The sequence below is a fragment of the Chlorocebus sabaeus genome, chromosome 7 (assembly GCF_047675955.1).
Source record: "Chlorocebus sabaeus isolate Y175 chromosome 7, mChlSab1.0.hap1, whole genome shotgun sequence".
NCBI classification, from domain to species: Eukaryota; Metazoa; Chordata; class Mammalia; order Primates; family Cercopithecidae; genus Chlorocebus; species Chlorocebus sabaeus.
Window position 1 is genome coordinate 13,232,852 of NC_132910.1, and position 21,213 is coordinate 13,254,064.

Consider the following 21,213-nt stretch of genomic DNA (forward strand, 5'->3'; position numbering starts at 1 on the left):
GCATACATGAAAATACAATAATCTTTTCGGGCTAGGGGTAGTGGCCCATGCCTGTAACTCCAATTGCTGAGGTGGGAGGATTCCTTGAGCCCAAGAGGTAGAGGCTGCAGTGAGCTGTGATCATGCCACTGCACTGCAGCCTGGGCAACAGAGTGAGATCCCATCTCAAAAACAAAAACAAAAAATGTTCTGTTTGGATGCTGGAGAATTATATTAAATGATCACATACTTTATTAGCTAGGTTTTCTTGCAAATTTGCAATCTTTTCTGTCTTCTCATCTACAGTCTCCTGGAGAAAGTCTTTTTCTTTATCAATAACACCAATGGTCTTTTTCATTACATGAGCCTCCTCATCCTGTGAAGTCATCTTAAGGTTTAATTCATCTGCAAATGAAAAGAAATGTTTGTTAGACAAAGTATATTAGGATTAGCAGAAACAAAATTTAAAACATTTACCTATTTTTTCCTCCAGTATTTTAATTTGTGCTTGGGCTGATTCAAGTTCACCTCTTTTAATGGAAAGTCGGTGCTGATAGTCATCAACTGACCGCTGTAGCTGCTCAATTACTATCCTAAAGAATCAACAGACAAAAACACATGGTATTCTTTCTCTCTCATAGAAATACTTTTAAAAAATGAGATTTCTTAAAAATATTTTGATGTCTTATTTTTAAAGTTTTTGTTATTTTTTATTTTAAAGCTCTTCCAGTATAATCTATGGCATTATATATTATTTCTAGCTGTCCACTATTCTCTAAAATGGTTCCATCTTCCTAAAAATAATATAGTATAAAAATCAAATTAATTGTATGTTCTTTTCTAAAAGTTTCTTGGTAGTTTTAAAGCTCTTCTTAGTTTCCTAATGTTAACCCCTTTTCCTTTAAATCTTTTTCTAATAGTGGAGGCAAAGGAAAAATGCTGTTCTTACAGTATGACCTGGCATTTCAAAGCACTATCCATAAATTCTAACCATCCCAACCAGTGAGTTCTTTTTTTTGTTTGTTTGAGACAGGGTCTCCCTCTGACACACAGGCTGGAGTACAGTGGTAAGATCTCAGCTCACTGCAACCTCTGCCTCCTGGGCTCAGGTGATCCTCCTACCTCAGCATCCCTAGAGGCTGGGACTACAGACGTAGACCACCAGACCTATCTAATTTTTCTATTTTTAGTAGAGATGGGGTTTTACCATGTTGCCCAGGCTGGTCTCAAACTCCTAAGCTCAAGCAATCCATCTGCCTCGGTCTCCCAAAGTGCTGGGATTACAGGCATAAGCCACCATTCCCAGCCCTGACCTGTTAGCTTTTAATATTGCTTCTTATTCTAACTTTTTGGCTGAGTAGTCAAATGGAGTCACAGAAAGCAGGGAAAGTAGGCATTTCCCGCAGTACAATGGGGATTTAAGATTGAAGACTTCGTTCAGGGAGCAAAAGAAAGGATGTACAGAGGCCTACGTGGTTAACAATAAAGACGGTTTCAGAGAAATCTGTTACTGATCAGTAGGATTATTTTTCAGAAGTACTGTTCCTGGAAGGTTTAACAGTAAAAAATCGCTTTCATGTCATGCAGTCTTCAGAACACTTTTAGCCCTGATCTGGGAGTTCACAATCCTGCCTTGCTGAAAAGACACGGCTCTCATCTCAGAGTATTTATCAGGAATTTCCATGGATTCCTTTTAGGTTTCCTTTGAGGAATAAGACATGGAAAAAGATACTGAGGAGAGCTTAGCTTAAAATCGCCTAAAGGAAAGGAGGTTTGAATTCCAAAACCACTAATAAGATGGGACATCTTTATAGAAATGAAGTTTTACTTGGCAGTATTGAGGTATTCTGAAAGACAAAACACATGACCTGACTGTTCTAATAGCAAGTAAATGATGATCAAGAGGTAGGGAGGAGAGTCAAGTTGGGACTGATTTATTTAGACTTGCAAAACTAAACCAAATCAAATCACAAAGACACTAGGTTCAAGCAATCTTCCTAAAATTACGTGTGAGGTTCGGGTTCAGGTGACTGCACTGTATTCAAGCTATTCCTAAAAGCTAGAACTGCTGTTCCACGGGATATAACAACAGAGAGTGGTACTTTATACACATTAGCTCATTTATTCCTAGAACAGTACCATAATTAGGACGGTTCCATAATTAGAACTATTATCCCAATTTAATACAAACAACAAAAAACTTGTCCAAGGTCACCAAGCAAGTAAGGGCAAAGAAAAGATGCAAATTAAGGCTACTCTAACACTACAACGATGTTCTTCTACTACATCGTAATGCCTTATTTGCAGAATATAGGAAGGCCAACATCCTCTATGTGAAAGAGAAAACGCCTGCCAGGAAGCTATACAGAGTCCTTTCAAAAACACAATGGCCTGCAGAATCCCTAATGAAGGACACTGAGCAGTTGGCAGTGCTTGAGATTCCAGGTAGAAATGTAAAGACTGCTTTATATCTAACTTCATAAAGCGGGGTGACTTCCTAATGAAAGTGGGGTTGACAAAGGCAGGATCACATCTTGATATACATACATATAAGGGAAGCCCTTGGGTGAGTCCTAAAATTAGCTTTGTTTTTTTATATTTTAGCGTAGAAAGAAAAGAAGACGAGACTCGATACCAGACCTTGAATTTAACTTTTCTGACCAAAGTTGTGCTAAGATAAAGGTTTTCTCAATGAAACAGCTGAGGTGTAAAAGTCACAGGAAAGAAGAGGTGAGTGACTGCCATTATTAGTTGTTCATAATGGTGTTTGGAAAGGAAATTTTGAGAATCAAGTTAGGAAAAATGAACCAGTTTCTTAGCTTCGAAAATGCTATAAACGTAGCAAAGGGAAGTAACAACTTCTCACCAGAGAGTGAAGCAATAAAAATGAACTTAAGTTCTGGCTCTCCACTTAGCAGATGTGACTGGGTAGAGGTCCATTTCTTTGAGCTTCAAATTCCTCAGTTATATTATATTACACGGAGCTATGCATGATCTCATTTTAGGGGACAAAAGTAATTATTTCCATCATGATGCAGTAAATTTTAAACAAAGACAGCATCTTAAAGGATCCTCTGTTCCTAAGAAGTGTTCAAGTTCTAAAATGGAGCTAAAGCACCATCTAAGGTAGGTTTGGAATTTTAACGACCTATTAGAAAAAAAAAAAAAAGAGAGAGAGAGAGAGAGACTGATGTGGTACCCCTGTTTTTATTTTAGATTTCTCCCAGCAGTCTATAGTTATAGCCCACCACTAAGAAAGATGAGTAAGTATCATCTCTTGATCAGTCAGAGAGGGAAAAGAAATTAGGCATGAATTTTCTTTTAGATTTCTTCATGGGGATGATGGTTGTAACTGGTGGCCCTAGATCCCTTGACCCTTTCAATTTTAGATCCACAAACTCAGCTATCCTCACTCAGGGCTCTGGTTCCTCTTTCTTTCCTGGTAGAAAAAAAATGTTAGGAATGCCCAGAAGACAGTTCTTAAGCATCCCAGGTAACTTATGAGTCTTCTTTCCCTTATCTAAAATGGTTCTCTTGAGCCCAGGAGTTCAAGAACAGCCTGGGCAACATGTGAGATCCTGTCTCCACAGAAATTTTTAAAACTTAGCTGAGTGTAGTGGTGCATGCCTATAGTCCCAGCTACACAGGAGGCTGAGATGGGAGGATTGCTTGAGCCAGGAGGTCAAGGTTTCAGTGGACCATGATTGTGCCACTACACTCCAGCCTGATAGAGTGAGACCCTGTCTCAAAATAAGTAAAATAAAATAAAATGGTTATAAATTACCTTAACAAATAAATACTTCTCATGGGAGACTAGTTACATTTGGTTTTCTGAATACAGCTAAAGAAATCCTAATAAAACAACTAATATATATGGGCTAGAGTTTATGGGTCATTTCCAGGAAAATCTGCTACAGCATCTATTTGGTACTAGATAAGAGTATACCCTCTGGTTTTGAACAAACGCAGATAAAGACTAAGGTGAACTGAGAACAGTCTGACAGTATTTTCAGCTGCAGGATTCTCATTGTGTAGAGCCTCATAGCTGGCAGTTGTGAGGCTTAAGGATGTTTACTAGGGGGTTGACTGAGAAAAGTGAGTTGTCTAACTGGGCTGGAAACAATTTTTCCTTGAGCAGGGGTTGACAAACTACAGCCGGATGCCAATTTCTGCAAGGCCTGAGTGGTATTCATGGTTTTTACATGTTTAAATGACTAAAAAAATTTTTCAACACAAAATTATTATTTAGCGACATACGAAAATTATATGAAATCCAAATTTCAGTGTCCATAATAAAGTATCCGAATACAACCACACTACTTTGTTTTATATATTGTCTAGGGCTACTTTCAAGCTACCAGGGCAGTGTTAAGCAGGTGTGACATAGACTATATAGCCCACACAGTCTAACAGGGTGTCCAAGTGAGATAATAACAGTCACGGGTTCTTAGGTTCTGTTTCTGGTTGGGCCAGTAAAGTCTCTTCCTCATCCCTGTTTCGCTTATTACTAGAGACAGACTAAAAACCATAGCTTCAGGCTGCTGAAAGCCTAAAACAAAACAAAAGAGACAACAACAAAATACGGTGGGTTGGATAAGCTTGGTCTAAAATACTGACTCTTGTCTATTTACAAAAAAAAAAAAAAAAAAAAAAAAGACTGTTGACCTCAGCTCTAAAGACTGGCTAGCATGCTCCGGGAGACTATCCTTCCTCGGTAGACAAAAGTTCCTTTACAGCATTCTGTAGCTTTGATCTAGGGTATAAAATGCCAGATCTCATTAAATGCTGCAATTAAAGGGAGATGACAGTAATTTAACTTTAAAATGTGGTTAAAAAGTGACATTTTATATTATGCGCTCTGAAAATAGACAAAGAAACTAGACAAAAGATTCTCTATTTGGACAATTAAACTGTGCTTAGGCCGGACGTGGTGGCTCACGCCTGTAATCCCAGCACTTCAGGAGGCTGAGGCGGGTGGATCACCTGAGGTCAGGTGTTTGAGACCACCCTGGCCAACATGGTGAAACCCTGTCTCTACTAAAAATACAAAAATTAGCCGGGCATGGTGGCAGGCACCTGTAATCCCAGCTACTCGGAAGGCTGAGGCAGAACTGCTTGAACCCAGGAGGTGGAGGTTGCAGTGAGCCAAGATCGTGCCACTGTGCTCCAGCCTGGGTGACAGAGCAAGACTCTGTCTCAAAAAAAAAAAAAAAAAAAAAAAAAAAAAAAAGATGATTATGCTTGATATAGAAAAGCCTGTTTGTTGGTAATAAAATTTGGTGGAAAAGGCCTGACACAGGAAGGGAAAAAGAAGATGGGTATCTCAGGGGGATGGAAAGGAACATATGCCTTATCTATCTGAGACAGTCTCACTCTGTCACCCAGGCTAGAATACAGTGGCATGAGCACGGCTCACTGCAGCCTTGAACTCCTAGGCTCAAGCAATCCTCCTACCTCAGCCTCTCGGGTAGCTGGGAATATAGGCACATGCTACCATGCCTGGCTGACTTTTGTATTTTTTGCAGAGATAAGGTTTTACCACATTGCCCAGGCTGCTCTTGAATTCCTGGGCTCAAGTGATCCTCCCACCTTGGCCTCCCAAATGTTGAAACTATAATCCCAAAGTGTTGAAATTACAGGCATAAGCCACCATGCCTGGCCCTGACTCTCAGCTTCTACAATGTCTTCATGTCAAGGAAAAGAGAACATAATGTGATCAAAGGGGTAGCAAGAGCTCTATTAATCATATTGAAAGTGGCAAAAGGTTTGGATAACGTGGTTTTACTTCCCAAGAGTGCTGGGTATGATGGTTTGTATTTGGTTTTGCTTTGGACTTGGATTCAATGGTTTCAACTCATGGTTCTACCAATACTCACTGATATGGAGAATACGATTGATACACTTTCCTAAGAGACAAGATAAGTTATATTTTTCTGTTACAGCAAAACGAAGTTATGAAATATGTCATATCCCCAGGTTATACAAGGTAACCTGGTAGAAAGGTAGACAAAAATTCTCACTATGGGCCAGGGACTGAATTACTCCTCGGTGAGGGAAGAGGCAGATTGAGCTCATAAGAGAAAAGGATATTAGTATTAGTATAAGTAGTAAAACTCCAAAGGAGCTATAGGCTAGGTTATCCAAGAGAGGGCACTGAGAGCTCTGCCTTCTAAGACTGGAAAAAGCCTCCTATGAGGAAAAGAGGTGTTTCAGCTATAACCTCAAGGAAAAACAAAATGGATTAAATGCTAGATCCAGTCAGCTGGACACAAAAGTGGAAAGTAAAATTCTGGATGACAAGAATATACCATGTTATCTGTATTTTGGAGCTGAATCCAGACATGAGCCAGAGGACATACTGGTCCATTCAGCTCTCCTCTTACAGAAAAAAGCAAAGAAAAAAGCAGTATCTACTTTAGTTCTTCCTGAGGTCTAACCTATCAAAACTATCGTCAGAGAAGCAAAACAGCAAAACTGGAGATGTTCTGTATGAGTCACTAATATAGTATTCCTTAATTAACTAGACACACCCAGTTCTTGGTCTTATTTCATTAAGTCATTAGATAATCAGAGAACCCTTATGAACTACAGTCACAGACTTTTCCTAATTCCTTTGATTCTCATATTTGCTCTGTTTACTATATACTTCTGTGATTCCTAGTTTTTTGTATATTGGATCTGTGTCTTTTTTCTCATCATTTATTTTTGTTCTTTAGAGTTCTGGGTGACTTTCATGAGTTTGTTTTTTCTATTTCACCAACTCAGTTTTCTGCAATATCCAATGCCATTCACTAACTTTTCAGTTTTAACTTGTTAATTTTTTTAAAAGTGTCATTACTATATCCTTTCTGATCTCAAGTTGTCACTGTTTCATGACTAAGTGTTTCACAGATGTAATAATGTCTTGCTGACATGTGAAAATCTTTTCCTGATTCTGACTGCAAATGTAATTCAGAGAGAAGTGTTTCCTCAGATTCTTCAGAGTGGTCCCCTTTTTCCGACCTTCAGTATCTTTTTAGTTATTGCAGCTACCCTGACTAGAAAAAAAGCTTTGTTTGCCTTTTGTTTCCTTGAGTCTTCTGTATTCTAAATTAATTAATGACTAACAAACAACCTAGTATGCTAAGGTAAATGTTCTACTTATTGTATTTCTCAGCCCCATATTAGTCATCTAAACTTTTTGATTTTATGTAAAAAGTGTTTCTTAAATTTGATCTCTGTTCTCTGACTTCATTACCACTGCTTCAGTCCAGATCCTTGGTCTCCTTTTTTTGCCATCAATCTCTAAGACTTGAAATCCATGTTCCATATTTCCACCAGAGTTAGCTTCCTAAAAGGAATACTATTCATATGTCTTACCTCCCTACTTAAAAATTTCTGTTTCTAAGTCAGAAAAGGCTAAAAATAGGACATAAATTCTCTGACTTTACATTTCACTGAAACAGGCAAGAAAGAGAAAGAAAATGGCAAAGGTAGTAAACAATTCTGTAATTTCTAATAATCTTACACTATGGAATACAAATGATCTGAAGTATTTAATAGGATTTCAAAAGGAAGGAGGTTGAAAAACTTTGCCTGCAATCATAATAATCTGTGAAATTTCTTTTAAAAAACACAGATACCCAAAACCTACCCAAGTAGATTCTCAGTGAATTAGAACCTCCCAAAATCAGCCCCTTAAATTCATACTTTTCAAAAGCTCCCAGGTGAGTCTGCTGCAAAGCCAACTTCTAAAACTACTGCTCAAAGGCCCAGTCCAAAATGCTATGGTTATAAACTTTACATAACCACAAACACGTTCCCAGAAACGAAATTAGAAAATTTTGAATAAACTTACCTAAGTGAGTTCACCTCTGTTTTCTGATGAGATGAGTCACCAGCCACATGGCTAAATTTTTGAGCTTGGACTTTTAATTTGTTCTCTAACGACTCTATTGTTTCTTTCATTATTAACACTTTAGACTTTAATTCATATTTTTCGCTTTCAAGCTATAATTTAAATTAAAAAAATAATAGGTATACATCTTAATATGTTAATTATATTTTTCTTAGGCACTCTTTAATAATATTTCTGGAAGAAAACTAAGAACATAGATTTAGTTTTAAAAAAATTTTAGAAGTCACATGTACAGTTTAGGTTCTAGGAGTCAGAATGGGTGTAAACTTTCTCTCTCCTCATTATCATTAAAGATACAAACAAAATATAAAAAGCATGAAGAGAAAAGAATGTATCTGTAACAGCAATGAAACAGGAAGGGAAACCACTGGTAGCGTGAAAATTTTGGGGAATTTCTAAAACACAATAAGTAAATAGGACTGAATTGAGGGGAAAAAAACACAGCACAAAACATTGTAACCCAAACACAAAGTGGGCAAGATTTATGTGAAGAAACAGTATAATTTTCCTGAAGAGCACAGAACATAACCTGACATAATGTAAAGGCACACAATGTTTCTTGATGGGAGCACAATATTGTAAATATAATAAAATGTCCTCAAATAATAGTAAATTCAATGGAATTCCAATACAAATTCTAACACATCCTTTTTAAAAACAGGGATGGCTTAGATTTGATTCTAAATTCATTTACCAAAAAAAAAAAAGAAAGAAAAAAACTGGAAAAGTTTTTGGAAAAAATACAAGTATACTTGCTTTTTGAGATATCAAAACAAACTATAAAGTTACTATATGGGAGGCTGAGGTGGGCGGATCACGAGGTCAGGAGATGGTGACCACCCTGGCTAGCACGGTGAAACCCCATCTCTACGAAAAAATACAAAAAATTAGCTGGGCATGGTGGCACATGCCTGTAGTCCTAGCTACTCGGGAGGCCGAGGCAGAAGAATCGCTTGAACCTGGGTGGCAGAGGTTGCAATGGGCTGAGACCGCGCCACTGCACTCCTGCCTGGGCGATAGAGCGAGACTCTTTCTCAAAAAAAAAAAAAAAAAAAAAAAAAAAAGTTATTATAATTAGAACAGTGATGATTTCACATACAAATGCACAAGCAAATTTATGGAAGTGAAAACAGTAAAAAAAAAAAAAAATGTACAGATGTAAATTTAGAAAAGATAGCATTTTTGGGAAGTAGGAAAAGGATAAACTTTAAAAATAAGAGTAGTGGGCTGGGCATGGTGGCTCACACCTTTAATCCTAGTACTTTGGGAGGCCAGTGCATGAGGATCACTTGAGGCCAGGAAGACTGCTTGAGGCCAGGAGCTCGAGAGTAGCCTGGGAAACAACAGTGAGACCTTGTCTCTACAATAAAATTTTTTTAAAAATTAGCGGGGTATGATGGTATACCTGTAGTCCTAGCTAATAGGGAGGCTGAGGTGGGAGGATTGCTTGAGCCCAGGAGTTGGAGGCGGCAGTGAGCTGTGATCACACAACAGCACTCCAGCCTGGGCAACAGCGCAAGACTCTGCCTCTTTAAAATAAGTAAGTGTGGGGACAAATACTCATTGGAAAAAAAACTTAGCTGGATTTCTTCTTTATTTTACATACAAAAATAAATTCTAGATGGGAAAATGATCTATATTTAAATTTTAAAACCAGTAAATATTAGTAATAAATGTAAGTCTTCCAGTTAAAACTGTGGACTCATCACACATATTTTATCTCACCTCCCTCTGAAACCACTGCTAAAATGACAGTAAAGGAATAAGAATACACAGCTCTAGAAGCGAGGTTTTTAGAAGAAAAAAACTGAAACTGATGTTTGTATATTCAAAACATATTTAAAGGCGTAAGTCAGAGACACTGGAGCTCTTGACAAAAATTAGCAATAGGGTCAAAGAAAATCGGTAACAAAAAGCAAAGCAAACCAAAACAAAGTCAATTACTAACTAAAGGAAAAAAATTTACAAGAAAAAAGGCAGTTTTGCCGGCCTTATGATCAGTCCCCACTACACCATCTTAGCACAAAAGTAGCCACAGACAATATATAAATAAATAAGCAAAACCGTGCTGCAAAAAGAGACTTGAGGCTGCATTTGCCCTGGGGATCGTATTTTGCTGAGCTCCATCATATCCAGTACATATCTAGAAAGGCAATTGCTGGCTCATAGGGTATGCCTTTGCTAGATAATACCAATTTTTTTGGAACAGAAATGAAGTTTGCACTCCCAGGAGCTACACATATTTGCTAATACATGTTACAACTTGTTAATTTCTCATGCCTTGATGTAAAATGATTTTACTGTTTTAATTTACATTTCCCCCATTATTGAGGTAGAATTATCTTTTATGTTTATTAGCCATTTGTATTTTTTCCTCCGTGAAGAGTTTATTCATTCACACCTTCTGTTGAGGCTTTTTCAGGGGAGGGGGATTAAATGTGTAACAAATTGTTCTATCAGTGGCTTGTCTTTTCGATTTATAGTTAAGTAGAGAAACAAAGATGTTTTTGTTAATGTGGTCCCACTTATCAGCGTTTTCCTTTAAGGAATAAACTTATTCGTGTTTGTGTCTTGTTTAGGGGTACACATGCTGGCACCAGACACCTGCTAGCTGTGTGATCTTAGGCAGGGTTCCCCTCTGCCTCAGTTTCCTTATTTGTGAAATGAGGACAATATTAGCATTTACTTTATATGACTGTTGTGAAAATTAAAATAATTGGGTATAAAATGTTGAGAAAAGTATCTGAAACATAGTGAATGCTATACAAATGACTGATATTATTTCTCCAAGGTCAAAAAGATCTTCTCCTGTACTTCTTTTAAAAATGTAGTTATATCTTGAACATTCAAGGCTGCAAGTAACCTTTAACTGATTTTTGGGTATGGCACATTTGAGTTAGGATCCAATTTTTTCCTTCTAAAATATGAATAGCCAACAGTCTGAGAATCAGTGAATAATCATTCCTTTTCCCATTGATCTGAGTTACTTCACAGATCAAATTCTTAAATTTGTGGGTTTGCTCTCTACTGGGTTTGATCAGTTTCTCTCAATCCTTGTTGTTTTATTATTTCTTCTTTTTTTTTTTTTTTTGACACGGAGTCTCGCTCTGTAGGCTGGAGTGCAGTGGCGCCATCCTGGCTCACCGCAAGCTCCGCCTCCCGGGTTCACGCCATTCTCCTGCCTCAGCCTCCCGAGTAGCTGGGACTACAGGCGTCCGCCATCATGCCTGGCTAATTTTTGTATTATTTTTAGTAGAGACGGGGTTTCACCGTGTTAGCCAGAATGGTCTTGATCTCCTGACCTCGTGATCCGCCAGCCTCAGCCTCCCAAAGTGCTGGGATTTCAGGCGTGAGCCACCGCCCCGGCCTTTTTTTTTTTTTTCTGAGGCATGGTCTTGCTCTGTCACCCAGGCTGAAGTGCAGTGGCATGATCTCAGCTCACTGCAACTTCTACCTCCTGGGTTCAAGTGATTCTCCTGCCTCTGCCTCCCAAGTAGCTGGGACTACAGGCGTGTGCCACCTCACCTGGCTAATTTTCATATTTTTAGTAGAGATGGAGTTTCACCATGTTGGCCAGGCTGATCTTAAACTCCTAACCTCAAGTGATCCTCCCGCCTCAGGCCCCCAAAGAGCTAGGATTACAAGTGTGAGCCATCGCACCCAGCCTATTATATATTACTATGACTCTAAAGGCTTCACATCTGGGAGGCCAAGTCTAGCACCATGTTCTTTAATATTTCTGTGATTCTTGGCTTTTTGCTTCCAAGTAAATTTTAAGATCTATTGTCAATTCTTCCCCCTCACTTCCCACACAATCTTACTGGGATTTCAACTAGAGCTACCTCAACTCTATAGATCAAGTTGGGGAAAATTTATGTTATTTTTATAACCTTTTTTATAAACCTGATATAATCCTCCACTTAGGTTTTATTCAATGACTTTCAATATGGTTGCATAATGTTTCCTATAAAGATTCTGTAAATTTATCCATAGATAAATTGTATTATTCATGACTACTAAAATTGTATGCATTTTCCTTTTATTTATCTTGCTTGGGATGTGTCATGCTTTTGGAATTTATTTTGAATCAGAGGGTTCCTGTATTTTCATATCTAGAAAATCATTAATCATTGTATCTTCAAATACTGACTCTCCTACATTCTATTATATCCTTGAGTTCTAACTAAATATTAGTCTGAATATTAGATCATCTCAGGCTATTCTCCAACATTTTAACTTTTAAAATATTTTCTTATTTGTTCCTTTCCAATGACTTCTAGTAATTTCTTCAGATACATTTTCCAGTAATTAATATTACTGTTTTTAGCTTCTGGTCAAGCTGGAGTGATAGGGACCAGATTTACTCTTCTGCCTGAAATAACTAAAAAGTTGGATGAGATATATGAAACAATGGTTTTCAGGGCACTAGGCATCAGGTAATGATGACCAGTGACCCCTGAGAGACAGGAAACAAATGTGATGATCTTTACATTTGCTCTAGCTTATTGCCTGAAAAATTTCCAGACTGTGACACAGGGAAAGGAACCAACATGGAACCCAGTGGTCTGCCCTAAGTTCAGAAGACAGGCATGAATGTCAAAGAAGGCCAAAGCAGCTAAAGTCTGCAGGACAGGTATTAGAGGAGAGGTGCAAAGAGTGAGAGCTACACGGATCTATAAAGGGTACCCTTTAAGTTTTCGGCTGAGTAGAGCTCAGCATAGAGAAGACTACCCAAGGCCAGGGAGAGAACCAGGAACAAACTAGAGAGAACAATATTCAGAGCTCATGCAGGGCCAGGAAAAGTTCCTGTGCCCATCAGTCATTTGGAAACCTCATAATTCATAGGATAACAGGTAGTGTACTCAAAAGGGTTTTATCTCAGTAGTGAAACAAAATTATTCCAAGACTAAATGCTACTTTGATCCCACCTAACAAAGCTTAAAGGCAAGACTGAAAAAGATCAGGCTACTCCCATATAGTTTAACTGCATCCCAGAACAAACCTCAAGAGTATTTCATAGTAATACAAACTATCTAGCAACCAAGAAGGTAAGATTCACAATGTCTGGCATCCAATCTAAAATTAAATTACCAGGCACACAAAGATACAGGAAAATATAAACCATGATGAGGTGACACTTCAACCAACTCAGATGACAGAATTAGAAGGCAAATAAATTAAGACAGTGAAGGCATAGTAATAGAAGCTAGCCAAAACAAAACACATCAAAGGTTGACAAACTATTGGGTACTATGCTCACTACCTGGGTGATGGGATCAACTGTACCCCAAATCTCAGCATCACACAGTATACCCATATAAAAAACTGTACATGTACCCCTGAATCTAAAATAAAAGTTGAAATTATAAAAACAAAAACATACCAAATTGTTAAAAATCCTATCTCTAGAGAGAGTAATAAGGAATGGAAGTGAATTTCTCTTTTTAGTCTACGTTGGTATTATATAATTTTTTTTTTTCTTATTTTGGAAACAGGGTCTTGCTCTGTCACCCAGACTGGAGTGCAGCGGTGTGATCACAGCTCACTGCAGCCTTGAACTCCTAGGCTCCAGTGATCCTCTTACTTCAGCCTCCCAAGTAGCTGGGACCACAGGTGCCTGCCACCATGCCTGGCCAATTTGTAAATTTTTTGTAGAGATGGGGTATCACTATCTTACCCAGGCTGGTCTCAAAATCCTGGGCTCAACTGATCCACCTGCCTCACCTTGGCCTCCCAAAGTGCTGGGATTATAGGCATGAGCCACTATGCCTGGCCTATATGATTTTTTTTATAACAGCAAAATAGCAATAATTATAGCTAATACCTACTAAGAGCTTACAATATGCCGGGCATGCTTCTAAGTTCTTTATATGCATTAACTCATTTAATTTTCACAAAAACCCTAATGAGTAACTACTAGCACTATTCTTATTTTACAAATAAAGAAATCAGGGAACAGAAAGGTCAAGCAACTTGCCTGCAGGTAATAGGAGGCAAAGATGGATCTGAACCCAAGTAATCAGCCTTCAGAGTACACACTCATAACTGCTGTTACACAGCTTCTCTAGTATACTATTGTGTGATTTTTTTAAAGGAGTTGTAGTCTTGCTCTGTCACCCAGGCTGGAGTGCAGTGTCGTCATCATGGCTCACTGCAGCCTCTAACTCTTGGGGTCCAGTGATCCTCCCACCTCAGCCACCCAAGTAGCTGGGACTACAGGTGCGCACCACCATGCCCAGCTATTGTATTGTATAAAACAGGGTATTAGGCCAGGCGTGGTGGCTCATGCTGTAATCCCAGGACTTTGAGAGGCCAAGGTGGGCAGATCACAATGTCAGGTCAGGAGTTCGAGACCTGCCTGGCCAACATGGTGAAACCCCATCTCTACTAAAAATACAAAAAAAAATTAGCTGGGCATGGTAGCACGCAACTGTAGTCCCAGCTACTCGGGAGGCTGAGGCAGGAAAATTGCTTGAAGCCGGGAGGTGGAGGTTGCAGTGAGCTGGATTGCACCACTGCACTCCAACCGGGGCGACAGAGAGAGACTCCATCTCAAAAAAAAAAAAAAAAAAAAAACAAAAACTTAAATTAAAAAAATAGTGTATTAAAACTATAATTGACATAGTTATTCATATAACACAAGATACCCCCAAATCCAGTTTGATACATTACCTGATGATTAACACATGTCAAATGTTCAATAGTTTTCTCTAATTCTGATTTTCCAAAAAGACTCATTTCTTCAATATGCTGAAAAGAATGTTAAAGAAATGTTCATTTATATCAGATAACAAAACAAAATCACAACACTAAGCAATGTAAGTCCACAGTTCTATTATATTGTATTTGTGCTTTCATAAAACACAGAAATAATTTAGAAAGAAAATCACTAGACATTTTACAAAAATGATGGTTTGTGGTTTAAAAAAGGTGCAATAGGTTCTCATCCTTTACACTCTCCACCTCCATATGTGATTGCAGTGGAAGACACAGATTAGTAACTATTCATTTATAAAGATTTATATAGATTAATCCATAATAGGACAACTATAAAAGGACAAAACTAGCAGGTTAAATAAAAAGCTCAGGAGTATGCCCTCACAAGAGGTGATGTAAAAGAAACAAAATGCAAAGGAAGACAAGATCAGGAAGACACAGGAAACAGAATACTACAAGGCCATGCAAGAGATGCAAGTTTCAATAAGGGGCTGGTCGACAGTATAAACACAGGGACTATTTTTCTGGTTACATTACTTTATCCAACTTACTGCTGCTAAGTCTAGGATAAGCAATATAACTTAATGTTCACTGAGAGTTTTTCTAGCACGGATTCATATTTCCATCCATGTTATTCATTAAAAAAGAAAGAGACACATCTGATGTTCGGATTATATATTTGGTTGAGTCACTGTATTGTATGTATTTATTGAATCACTCAACTAGTATTGAATACATACTCTATACCAGGCACCAAGCAAGGTATCAGGAATATAGTAGTGAGTAAAGCAGATAAAGTCTCTGACATCATAGATACTGTAGCTTAGTAGAAAAGACAAAACCTAAATAAGAGCTCAAAATAAAATCCATGAATATACTGCTAGGAAAAGGAACTTTATGCCAAAATATCAAAAGGGAATCTAGATTCTAGGGTTCATTTCCCATTAAATGACATGATGTTTGACCTAGACTTAAAGGATAAATAGGAATTAGCTAGACAAGAAGAGCGGAAGATGTGACGGAATCTTTCAATAGTCTATGTAGAAGGCTGGTGGCAAGAAAAAGTCCATTAAGCATGGAGTCTTGTGAACAGGGGAGATGAGTTTAGGGGAAAAAGGCTAGACCTTGAGGTAGGCAAAGGCCAATCACTGAAGTCCTCAAAAAGTTAATGGATTTTAAATAGGAAGTGATATGATCAGATTTATATCTTTGAAAGATAACTCTGACTTCAGTGTGAAATATCGATTTAAAAGAGGAAAGACTAGTACAGGGGCCAATAATACAATAATGCAGGTGAGGGAGAACAATGACCAGAACAGGATGGTAGCAGGGGAACAGAAAGAAGTAAACAAATTCAAGAGAAAGTAACATGAGCTCAGAAGACAGATTCCTTGTAACTCATAGCTGGATGACCTTGGGCAAGTTATTTAAACTCCTGTAACTCAGAGACCTCATCTCTAAGCAGTACCTATTTAAAAAGGCTATTATTATAGGTCAGGTGTGGTGGCTCATTTCTATAATTCCAGCACTTTGGGAGGCCAAGGTGGACCCCACCTGAGGTCAGGGGTTTGAGACCAGCTAGCCAATATGATGAAACCCTGTCTCTACTAAATCGCTTGAACCTGGTGAGGCAGAGGTTGCAGTGAGCGCGACTCCCCCTCAAAAAAAAAAAAAAAAAAGAGGCTATTGTGAAGATTTACTGAGACAACCCATGTAAAAAGCACTTAATAGAACAGGACCTCTCACATGGGATGGGCTTAATACATGTTAAATATTTTTCAAGAGATAGCACTGATAGGACTTGGTGATTGAGAGAGATGAGCTTTCAGGGAGATCTTAGTGATGGATGATGCTTGGATTCGACAACTGGTTAGATAGTGGAATAATGGGAAACACTGGAAAAGGTTTAAGGATTGAGATAAGTTACTTTTTTAAGTAAAAGATCTGTTGTAAACTCACAAAATCCTGCCTCCTACAACCCAGAAGGATTCTGGTAATACGAATGTTGCTTTTTCCAAGTTTTCAGTACTACTGTATTTAAAAAATCCTATTTTTACATTATTTCGTGATTTCAAAAGATATGGAAAAGGGTAAGTCAGTAGCTTGCATTAAAAGCTGCCATACTGCACAGAAGTTTCCCATTTGGCAATTTTAACACTTATTTTTATAAGAAAACACTTTCTGGAAGGCAGTATTCCAAAAGATTCCAATTAAATGTATTCTTAAACTGTTATATTTAGGGTGAAACTTTAACTGAACATTGTGACATAAAGACTTGCTTATAATGCTTAAATGTTTTTATTTCTAATTTTAGGTGCTATTTTCAAAGCATTAATTCAGTAATATTGACTGCAATTAAACTATGGACTCCATAATATTAGGATTTAGTACTTATGTGCTAATCATTGTTAAGTGCTTTATATATATTAATAAACTTATATTTTTGGAGATTATGAAAGAAACTATAAAGTACTGACCCTAGATATGGCACCAAATGTACAAGCAACAAAGAAAAAAATAAATTGGACTTCATCCAGATTAAAAAATTTTGTTTTTCAAAGACATCACTGAGAAAGTGAAAAAATGACCCACGGAATGGGGGAAAGTATTTGCAAATCACATATCTAATAAGGGACTGTATTTAGAATATATAAAGAACTCTTACAACTCAATAATAATGAGATAATCCAATTTAAAAATTGGCAAAGAATGTGAACAGACATTTCTCTAAAAAAGGATTTAAAAATGGCCAATAAGAATATGAAAAGTTGCTCAACCTCATTAGCTCCAAGGCAATGCAAATCAGTCACAATGGAGACTACTTCACACCCACCAGAATGACTATAATACAAAAGGCAGATAGTAATGGTGACAGTGTGGAGAAATTAGAACTTTTATTCACTACTGGTGGGTATAAAAACAGTTTGGCTTCAATGGTTAAAGACAGACTTACCATATGACCAGGAATATACCCAAGAGAAATGAAAATATATATCCAGACAAAAAGTTGTATACAAGTTCCTAGCAACACTATGGATGAATCTTGAAAACATTATGCTAGTGAGAGAAGACATTTTAAAATCACATATCAAATGATTCAATTTATATGAAATATCCAGAGTAGGCAGATCCAGAGACACAGGTGGCTGCCTGTGGCTAAGAGGGGATGGAAGAAATGGGGAGTGACGCTAATATTCTTCAGAGTTTCTTTTTGTGGTGATGAAAATGCTCTAAAATTGACTGTGGTGATGGTTACACAAGTCTATGAATATACAGACAGTCCCTGGTTTACATTTTTGACTTTGCTGTGGGTTTATCAGGACGTAACCCCAGTATAAGTTGAGGAGCATGTGGACTTAACAATGGCTTAAGATTTTTCAATGTAAGACTTTACAATGTGTTTACTGGGGTATTAAATGCATTTTTTCCAAGTTACATTTTTTACTTACAATGGGTTTATTGGAATGTAATCCCATTGTAAGTCAAAGAGCATCTATGCTAAAACGAATGAATTGGTATACTTTAAGTGGGTGAATTGTGTAGTGTGTGAATATCTCCGTAAAGCTGTTACAAAAACAAACAAACAAAGATAATGTCTTCCCATGTGAGAAACTTCCAATTAAGTTCAGGGATTGGTGAACTTTTCCTGTAAAAAACAGTAAATATGTTAGGTTTCGTGGGTCATACTACAAAAGAAGCTACAGATAATACAGAAACAAATGAGCAAGGTAATCCAATAACGTTTTCTCAACAAGAAAATAATCTTCTTAATCCATTCTTAGCTCACAGGCCATACATAAACAAAGTGGTCTGGATTTGGTCAATAGTAACTTCACAGGAAAATCCATACAAAGACCTCTTTTTCTCAACAAATTACTTTTCAAAAACGTGTCAATCTTCTTACCTCTAATTTTTCTCTTAAAGCTTCCTTTTCCGCCATAATTCTTCTTAAGTCAGATAAAGCAAGTTCTTTTTCCTTTTCCATAAGACTAACAATATTATGGGGTGCTGTGGTTTGGGTGGATTCCTTTCTTAGGGCAGATAATTCCTCTTGAGCCTTAAAGAATGAAAAGATATAAATTAAAAAGGCACTTTGGTAAAAGATATAAATAAAAAATACTCTGGATATGTTTTCAGTTAAAAAAGGCAACTGAACACATGCTACCTTCACTCTCTTCCCAAATCCCAACAAAATGAGAGTAGAAGGATAATAGTAAGAATGAGAGTAGAAGGATAATGAGAGTAGAAGGATAATAGTAAGAATAATAAAACGAAAAAGACAAGGGGATTGAGGGAGGCACCAGCCACAAAATGTGGAAGCTAGACAGCAGACAAGCAGGAATTAACTAGGCAGACCCAAGAAAGCTGCTAGCGATGGGGAAAACCCAGAAGTGGATCAATTTACACTGCAGAATCCCCCCCAAAAAACTCAGTGAGTGACTCTTTCAACTTGACCTTTAACTTGCATGCCTCCTCCCCTTCTCAAAATAGCAGTAGGATTTCATGGGAGATGGGTATGTGAACAAATTTAGGTAACAGACACCATGCTCTGCTCAGACTTACCTTGCCCTCTAACAACTGAGGCTTTGTTAATGCGGCCAAGCTGAATACCAATTCCCTCTTCCTAGAGTACAGTATTTAGAGACTAAGTCCTAAATAGCCAATATATCCAAATAGTGGGTGCTACCTACTGTTTTGACAGACATTTCCCCACATGTCTGAATTCCAAGCATAAATTTGGCTCAGAGTCAGGCTGAGACCTGTTCCAGGTAGTTTTAGAAAAAGGAGACTATCTCGGCCGGGCGCGGTGGCTCAAGCCTGTAATCCCAGCACTTTGGGAGGCCGAGACGGGCGGATCACGAGGTCAGCAGATCGAGACCATCCTGGTTAACATGGTGAAACCCCGTCTCTACTAAAAAATACAAAAAACTAGCCGGGCGAGGTGGCGGGCGCCTGTAGTCCCAGCTACTCGGGAGGCTGAGGCAGGAGAATGGCGTGAACCCGGGAGGCGGAGCTTGCAGTGAGCTGAGATCCGGCCACTGCACTCCAGCCTGGGTGACAGAGCGAGACTCCGTCTCAAAAAAAAAAAAAAGAAAAAGGAGACTATCTCTAACTGATCTGACACATTGATAGGCTAGAAAAGGGAAAGGATATATATGAAAAAATAAGAGAAATCTGTGTTTTAGAAATAGAATGATAGTAGAAACTACTACTGCTAATTTTAATTATGAAGAAATATCACAGGTCCATATATTATAGTAATGTGAAGGATATATACGGGCTCCATTATAGTTAACTGGTTCTATACAATCTGTTGGCTTAATTATAATAAATTTCTTACTTCATTATATAAGACACTTAGTTTATCTCTTTCTGCTGTCAGTAATTTAACATTTGACTGTATATCCTCCATATATTTTTCAAATCTTTCCAGCATACGCTGAAGTTCATCTCTTTCTCTTGTGATCTGATGAATTTCTGAATTGTAATCACCCTGAAACATAATTAAAAAACAAAAGTTATCATGTTATAATCATCACCACATGGTTGTCACAAGAATACTGATGATGAGATTAACTGAAAGATGCTACCAGACAAAAAGAACACAAGTGCCTTTAATGTAATTAAGGAACACAGTTTTAAAAACCTATGATGAGAGCAGATGAGAGCACTGGCAGTACCGGGCAAATTTCCTGGCCTTCAAGTTCCCAGAAGAGACTTAGCTGCCAATGATGGGACTTGATTGGATCCCATGAGATGCTTCAACTTTTATTCTCCCAAAGTTGTTTATACTAGTGGTACTTAAAGTGTAATCCCCAGACCAGAAGCATTAGCAGTATCTAAAAGCTTGTTAGATATGCAAATTTTGGAGTTTGAAGCCCAACCCAGACCTAATTAGTCAAGAAACTTCGGGGTAGGGCCAAGTAACTATATTTTATCAAGCCCTCTAAGTGATTCTGATGCCTGGTAATTTTTTAGAGCCACTAGTTAGTTTATCTTCTCCAGAAAAGGGGCCAGCAGGGCATTTGTGTGCCTGCTCACCCAGTACAGGTAACTGTAACAGCCTAGCACGTTCCTCAGTGTTTTCTATGATTGAATCTAAGATCAATATGCCAGGCATACAAATCCCCAACTGTCTCAGCTTCAGACCTACAGGAGGTCTTTTTATACAGTTGAATGAATGCAAATATTTCTACCAGGCAGTATATATTAAGAATATTCACTGAATAAGCAACTACTACCAACATTTCTACAATTTAGTACAATTTAAAAGATGCCTACAATTTAGTACAATTCAAAAGATTCACTGTCTTCATCACTATGGTAGAAAATAAAGATGAGAGCACTCTGATTCTCCCCATGCACATGTAAATGAATCTGTATGCCTTTTTCCTATTAAAAAAAAAAGAAAAATAATAAATGTAGACTTGGGATCTCTGGTATCTTAATGTTACCAGTACTAAATGCAGAAGTGCCAAGAAGGGGTAATTTGACAATATGATACACTGAAAAGAGTCCTGGCCTATATTATTCAACATCTGTTGTGCCAATACCACATACAATGTAGATTTGGTAAATGATAGATATTTGTGAGGTACCTCTCACCTGTACTTGGAAAT

General features: G+C 37.8%; 1 protein-coding gene across 2 annotated transcripts in view; it reads right to left on the reverse strand.

Annotated features, from left to right (window-relative positions):
- CEP135 (centrosomal protein 135) overlaps nt 1-21,213 on the reverse strand; it is an 83,918-nt gene that overhangs the window by 33,579 nt on the left and 29,126 nt on the right. For both annotated transcript variants that reach the window (XM_007998651.3, XM_007998650.3), the window contains exons 12-17: nt 19,935-20,087; nt 18,498-18,650; nt 14,549-14,626; nt 7,817-7,968; nt 457-572; nt 230-384 (exon numbers count right to left, since the gene is read on the reverse strand). In XM_007998651.3, coding sequence (XP_007996842.3) covers nt 230-384; nt 457-572; nt 7,817-7,968; nt 14,549-14,626; nt 18,498-18,650; nt 19,935-20,087 — 807 coding nt within the window. The remainder of the gene's footprint in view (nt 1-229; nt 385-456; nt 573-7,816; nt 7,969-14,548; nt 14,627-18,497; nt 18,651-19,934; nt 20,088-21,213) is intronic.